Source organism: Anarrhichthys ocellatus, unplaced genomic scaffold, assembly GCF_004355925.1.
Source record: "Anarrhichthys ocellatus isolate YVR2014 unplaced genomic scaffold, GSC_Weel_1.0 scaffold80, whole genome shotgun sequence".
NCBI classification, from domain to species: Eukaryota; Metazoa; Chordata; class Actinopteri; order Perciformes; family Anarhichadidae; genus Anarrhichthys; species Anarrhichthys ocellatus.
In genome coordinates, this window is record NW_022280110.1 from 1,292,174 (window position 1) to 1,299,194 (window position 7,021).

A 7,021-nucleotide genomic window follows, 5' to 3' on the forward strand; every position below is an offset into this window, starting at 1 on the left:
CACATACACACACATACACACACACACACACACACTCGACCTTCGTACACACAGATACATATACATTCAAGCATCCACACCATGTGAAACAATGCAACAGACATACACACTCTCATCTGCATCTAGGCGTGCAAGTGCACACACACACACACACACACATACACACACACACACACAGCAAGCTACTGAGAAGGGTGTGAACACACTTTAATCTCTGACGAGAATCCTTGTGGGATTCTCACACCCTGCATGACAAAAGTCACCTGCAGCCACATGTTCAGATGTCATTAAAGACGAGTCGAGGCTCCCTGTTGCTTCCACTCGTAGACACTTTTTTTTTTTGTCTTTTGGATTTGGAGCAGATGATAACTATGGATTGATTTATTCTTTAACTTAATTTGTATTGTATCAAATTCAGCACCTTAACTATTTCTCTCTATTGCTCAATATTTTAACAGCTATTTTAATTTAGAATCAAGTTGGAAGCTGTTCAAGAAGCAGAGCATTTACACAAAGACACACATGAGTAGAAGTAATATCTCTCAGGCATTGATATTAAATCATATGTTCAATGACAATGCTCTAATTATCAAATGATCGACCAAAACTTCACATCATGGCTTTACCTCATCCACTTTTTATTCTCATTTTGATCTAAGGCCAAATTTACCCTGAATCAGGCCTGCAAGGCAAACTATATCGTATCCTTTGTTCCTAGGATTGGCCTCTCCCTTATCAACGTGACCTCACAGAAATACATGAGATCACCACAACCTCCTCACAGTGCATTGCCTGGTGGTGGCAGGTAATGTGTAATATTACCTGCCGACCCCACGGAAACAAGTTAACGTTGGGCTAAGGCAACAAAACCACTTTGTTAGATTAAGTACGTAAACTAAGGAAACGCGTCACAAACAATTCAACATTGAAAGTCCTGTCTTTGTTTGACACCATCCACCTCCTCTCCCACCATAAGTAATACTTTGTCACCGTTCACACTATGTCGGCTCTGAGCGTTACATATTCACATGGATGCCTTGAATTTGTGTGTCCACACAAAAAAAACAATAATTAATATAGAAATTCCAAAGATTCCAAATATTATTTAAGTCTTTCTTTGAGAATATAAGAGCAAAGTCAGTAAACGGAGCTAAGATGGTTGATCCCTCTTTAATTCAAGTCTTGGATAATGTTTTCTTAGATTTGGAAATGAGCATTATGTTTTATATATATATGGTGATTAACCAATGAGGTGGCGTTTTCTGACTCATGCACCTCAGAGGAACTGAGAGTGGACATTTTAATGGCATGCATGATCACGATGTGCACACTGCTTTATAAAGCTTGCTTGGTAAAAAAAACTGTAACTTTTATATTATAATGAAGTATTAACTTAAAAGCTGCACATTCGTGTCCCTGCATCTCACTGCTGTGTTGCCATCAAGCCCCGTGTCTCAGTATGTCTGATAGAAACTTTAATAGCTACCAGCATGAGACACCGATCAGCCAAGCACATCAGCATAGTGAGATCCAATATGTCACCACCACGCAGAGAGACAGGGAGTGTGTGTGAGTGTGTGTGTCTGTGTGTGTGTGTGGGTGAGAAAGGAAGGCGAGCTGCATGTGTGTCTTGTTAGCAGTGGGTGTAACAGTGGAAGTGGTGGCAGTAATGCGGGAATGACAAAGGAGCTCTTACTGTGAGCTATATAAAGACGTGTGAGATCAGATAGTTCTGCAACATGTCACAACCCCTGGTGTGTGTGTGTGTGTGTGTGTGTGTGTGTGTGTGTGTTTGTGTGTGTGTGCACATGCTCAGGTAACGGACACTGTCTCTGTGTTTGTATGCGCGATCTTCTAACAAAATTAACGAACCCCAAACTGTCATCAAATGTGTAGAAGTGACGCAGCTAAGGTAATTAACTGAAATCCATCTTTTTCCCAAAGATAAACTCCGCTATGAAGAGCTTATAAATCTCCATATTAGAGCTTGTGACGATCAGACACCGCGAACATCCAGGCTCAGTCTTTAGGTCAGTCGGTCCAGACGAACATACTGTATGTAGCTGTTAGAATAACTGCAGAACTCGGAGAGGCTGACTTGTTGGAGGAAAACCAAAAATTGGCATGCTAAATGATTCAATTATGTTTGAACAGTGATTGTTTTACTAATAATTGTATTGAATTTAGCCTTGGACTTGTCAATATCTGTCTAACGGTCAGTCCACCTTTGATTCAGACTGACAACCAGACAGTCATGGTCCCCAGAGGATGTACAGTTGTGGTTCAGGTGAAAAATCACAGCATATTTTGTCTGCATTGTAAATGAAACGTCAAAGTCCTCCCCAGGTCAACTTGGTAGATTACAGAACTTGTTTTCTCAAGTTCAGTTAATTAACTCAGAAGGCTGTACTTATACCGACTTTACAATTTGAACTATTTATAGAACATAGGTTCAGGTAACTCAGTTTCATTCGTCTGCTTTCAGTGGTCCACGTGCTGAAACCAGGAAATCAAACTATTCACTAGCTTCTTGCACATATCAAAGCGATATCTATCGAAGTCATTCACCTGTCTCTGCCACTCTTTTCCTCCTCTGCCTTCTAATTACCTTCCCTCGCCTCCTCCCCGGCCCCGGCCTTGCCTCCGGCTCTCAGCAGGATCCAGAGGGGCCGCTGCAGCAGCTGCATCCCAACAGGGGCTCGGCTTTCCTGTGGATGGTGAGACTCACACTGAACTGATCTCGGAGGTCACGTGGCCCCGGATATAGAGCAGAACGGGGTGACCTTCTGACCTCCGCTGAGGACTCCACATCCGTCCATCCATCCACCGACGTACTGTTGACTGAGGACCTGGGATCAGTGAAAGGAAAAATACAACCTTACACTAGAGGGTGCTGTTGGTTCAGCATTGGCTTTTTACTCCTCGGTTGTATTTCTCTATGATTACACTTTTGAGACACGGCATTAACCCCCGACACCAAAACATTTAGGATGAATGAAAAACACACATCCTTTGTGTTCCCCTTTTGTCTGCACATATTCTTAGATCAACAGGCCTCGTCTGCACTAATGCAAGTGAAACCATATTACACCATATTGAAACCACATTACAACTACATGCTCGAGACAAATGAGACAACAACAAACATGTTCATAAACCTTTATTTAAATCAAAGAGCAGATAAAAACATTAAGGCAAGACGAGCAGCGAAATGGAACGTCAAAATGGAACTGTACAAGGCTTCATAAAAAAATAGAAAATGATAAAGCCAGAGAAAACACACGAGTGAACGAGTGATTGCAGGACACATTTTCAGACATTTACTGAGTAAAACAATGAAGTGCTGTTATTATTGACCTTCTGCAACTGAAGGGATTTCCAGCCTAGAAATAAACTACAAGTCGAGCAGCGAGTTTAGAGTTAGTAACAGCAAACTAAAGTGCATGTGTCATTGTACGCAACATAAACAAAAATCAGAGATACATTATTTGCACCTAATAAGCAACTAGCTAACCAATTTTTTTTTCTTCTGTTGTGCAATAAAAAAAGAATTCCCTTTTCCTCTTCCACATCAGCTGACACAGACTGATGTAAGAATGTTGCCATGCGTATCACTCTGATTCAGAGGTTTGTGAAACATTCCTTGTTGTTGTGTGTTTAGTATTTACAGTTGCACAGTGTGGCAGACAGCGGCACCAATTAGCATCTCGCACAACTGCTGACGAAATTTCTTTGTCTTTTCTACAAGGGGATTTGGGTGTTTTTTTTTCAAACGGTATGAACAATGCAAAATGGTTATCTGTTGAGAAATAAATATAAAAAAGGATTTTTCAAGCTCTCTTAAGAATTTAAACAACTAAGAAGTGCTTTAGGAAATAGTGTCTGAACTGCATAAAATCCTGAATAAAAACAAATTGTAGTGATGCAGAATGATGCTGGACTAGGAGGCAACAACAAGCTGTGCTTTCCTGCCCCGGCTCGTCCAGTGTGGAGGTGGAAAGCTAACGCTAACTACACATGTAGGCTTATTTGATAGCCTTTGGGGGAAGCCGAAAGCATCCTCCAAGAAACGGAGCTTCTGCTGGATAGATTTCTGTACAGTAAGGATATACCACCGATGACAAGACGTTTCTGCTTCTTTCTGTGTCCATTTCTGTTCAAATGGAGCAAAGAGACTTAAAGTTTATATATGAACATCAACCTGTCATCCAGACTTCATGCCAGACTTTCTCCATTTCATCTTAGTTGTTGTATTTTGATAACATAATATTCTCACGACTGTACGCTAAATAGGACGCTATCGCCACAACGCTAGCTTAGCACACAGACTGGAAACAGGGGAAAAGAGCTGGCCTGGCTCTGCTCGAAGGTAACAGAATCTTTGGCTTTGTACAGATTAAACCAACAAGGTATATAACATATACATTTGTGAGCTTTAGAGGCGCTGGTAGGGGGATTTTGTTAACTTTGAGAAACAGGCTCGCCTGCTTTAAACCTTCTATACCGCCAGTTACAAGTTCAGCTGTGTCCCCTTTTCTGTCTGTCGAGAAAGACGGAAATCCGACCGCACTGTAGCTTTCATTCAGAGTGCATGTCCTCACTGAAAATGTTATATACAAAGAGACAAGGAATACGAAAAATTCTGAACTCGTCTGGATTCAAGTGAAATACATTTTCGTATTAAACCTCCTTAAAACGGCTTTTTGCTGAACAGTTTTTATGCAGTAAATATGTTCTTTAGAGGTTTCTATACATTTAGAGGTGAACTCCTAATGCTACAAAAAAAACACCATCTTTCTGTACAAAAGGATCAATGAGAAATGCACATGTGTAAGTCTGCATCTGCAACATGCCTGTTGACCTATCTATATTAGTGCTATACGTTTCTATGGAAGCTACAGTATGTATTTTATCAAACCTTTCTCCACATGTTTGTCCTCCCAAAGTCTTGTCTGGCCTGTAGAGATCACCAAGCACAGACACAAAAGAGGGGAGTTATCAGTGTCTTAATGGATCCTCACAATCATCCCATTTTCACCTTCTTGTGTGTAACAGACGTGAGAATTTAAAGAGAATGGTGATGTTTCCAGGGTGGGCCAGAAAAAAAGAAGACGAGAAGAAATAGAAGAGACTTTCAAACTTGTTTGTGTACGTGTGTGAGTGAGTGTGTGTGTGTGTGCGTGTGTGTAAGAAGCTGCCTGCAACAGGCAGTGCGGTGTAACTTCTGGAGAGCCCAACCTCCAGAAACCTCCTACACCCACACATCTCATTGGTTAAACAGGACTACAAGCTGATTGGCTACTATAATTATATATAATTATATAGTTATAATCTAGTAATGTTTTCACCTCGTACGTTTGAAGCTCGTTATACTGCAGACTCCAGCACGGACAGAAATCCCTCGAACCATCTTTGATTTTTCTTTTTGCAAAAACAGTTTCTTTGAATGTTCGCTCTTCAGCAGAAAAGCACAAAGCACAAAGACATGAGTAACATGCATGTGTATGTGTTTTCCCCATCCGTCTCCGTCTCTAGATGTTTTCATCGGCAAGCCCAACTGTCCGCCCGTCCATCCGGCGGCCGTGTGTTTGCGCGTTTATCTGTCGATCTTCTTGGCCCACGCCAGGTCATCTGATCGCGGCTTGTGCCCTGTGAGACGTTTGATCAATTGCTCCATTCGTCTCCAAAAGCCCAGCTGGTCCAGGGGATAGTTACACCAACCTGGGATGTGAGGAAACATGGAAGAGGAGAGTCAGCATGTTGGAGAAGGGAGGAGAGGATTAGAGAGGAAGAAGCAAAAAAGTAAGACGGAACTGGACCAAAGTGTTAGACTGACACAAATAGCCATCTGTATAGACACGCCGCGAGCCTGGCTTATTCTAACATGTATTATACAATTATAAAGCGTAATGTTTATGTCTTTCTACTTCAATTCGATTTTATGCAAAGACCTGATGTATGAGCCTGAGCAATTTAGACACACACACACACACACACACACACACACACACACACACACACACTGACTCTTCCTTCTTTTACAGTTAGTTTACAGAACTTGGATTTCCGGTATGGGTTAGATAAATACATTAATGTATGTATGGCTGTATGCCAGAGTACATTTACATGCATGCATGACTGTATAACTGTACAACAGTCTGTGTACATACTGCTCCGACACACACACACACACACAAACCACAAACGTCTATAAGCGTGACTGCTTAAGAGGCAGCCGACACTGACATTTAAGATAAAAAGGCCTTTTTACTATTATTACCAAGGACCTACACATAGATCCAATCCGCACATTCGCATGTTAAGTGAAGCACTTGCATGAATGCTGTTTTACTTTTGGAAGTCACTAACACAGGCGCACAAATGCAGAAATGACAAAAAGGTGTCAGACACACAAGCGCGCACACAAGAAGCGAATAGAGACATCCACATCAGCTGTGTGTACTTAGGCTACCCTCGTCTGATGCTCACACAGTACCACCCATGATGTGTTTGCATAGGGTGCATGCTATAGCTGCGGGGATATGTGTGTGTGTGTGCGTGTCCCTCCAGTGACCCTCTCTCTGCAGGAAAACAGTAAGGCAGCAAAGCAGCCAGAGGTTTTGATTGATTTCACTCTTTCGTTCCCTCCACCTCTCCTTCTTTCAACACACACTCTTTTCTTACCCTCCTAATCCCTACTTCCTACCCGCCTTCTCCTCGCCCTCCTGCTCCCCCCCACCCCCCTCCCTCCCCTGTCCTCCATCCCCCCCTCTGCCTGTGAAGTCCTATTTGTTAGAACAGACAGCAGGTTAGCATTAAATATACATGGGGATTGTCAGCCGGTGGCGAACACAAAGGCAGCTAGGCAAGCCCCAGTGGAATCCAAGCCCGGCCCAGGCAGCCAGGCTAGGGGGAGGGGGGTGGGGGCGCCGCCATCCCCCGTGGGCCCTGACCGCCATCAACCCACCTACCACCACACACACACACACACACACACACACACACACACACACACACACAC

At 42.8% G+C, this 7,021-nt stretch overlaps 1 protein-coding gene across 1 annotated transcript in view; it reads right to left on the bottom strand.

The window, feature by feature from the left end:
• Nucleotides 1–3,145: 3,145 nt before the first annotated feature.
• LOC116398245 (transmembrane protein 189) overlaps nucleotides 3,146–7,021 on the bottom strand; it is a 28,914-nt gene continuing 25,038 nt past the window's right edge. Inside the window, exon 6 of the mRNA XM_031874374.1 lies at nucleotides 3,146–5,721. Coding sequence (XP_031730234.1) covers nucleotides 5,597–5,721 — 125 coding nt within the window. The 3' untranslated portion in view covers nucleotides 3,146–5,596. The remainder of the gene's footprint in view (nucleotides 5,722–7,021) is intronic.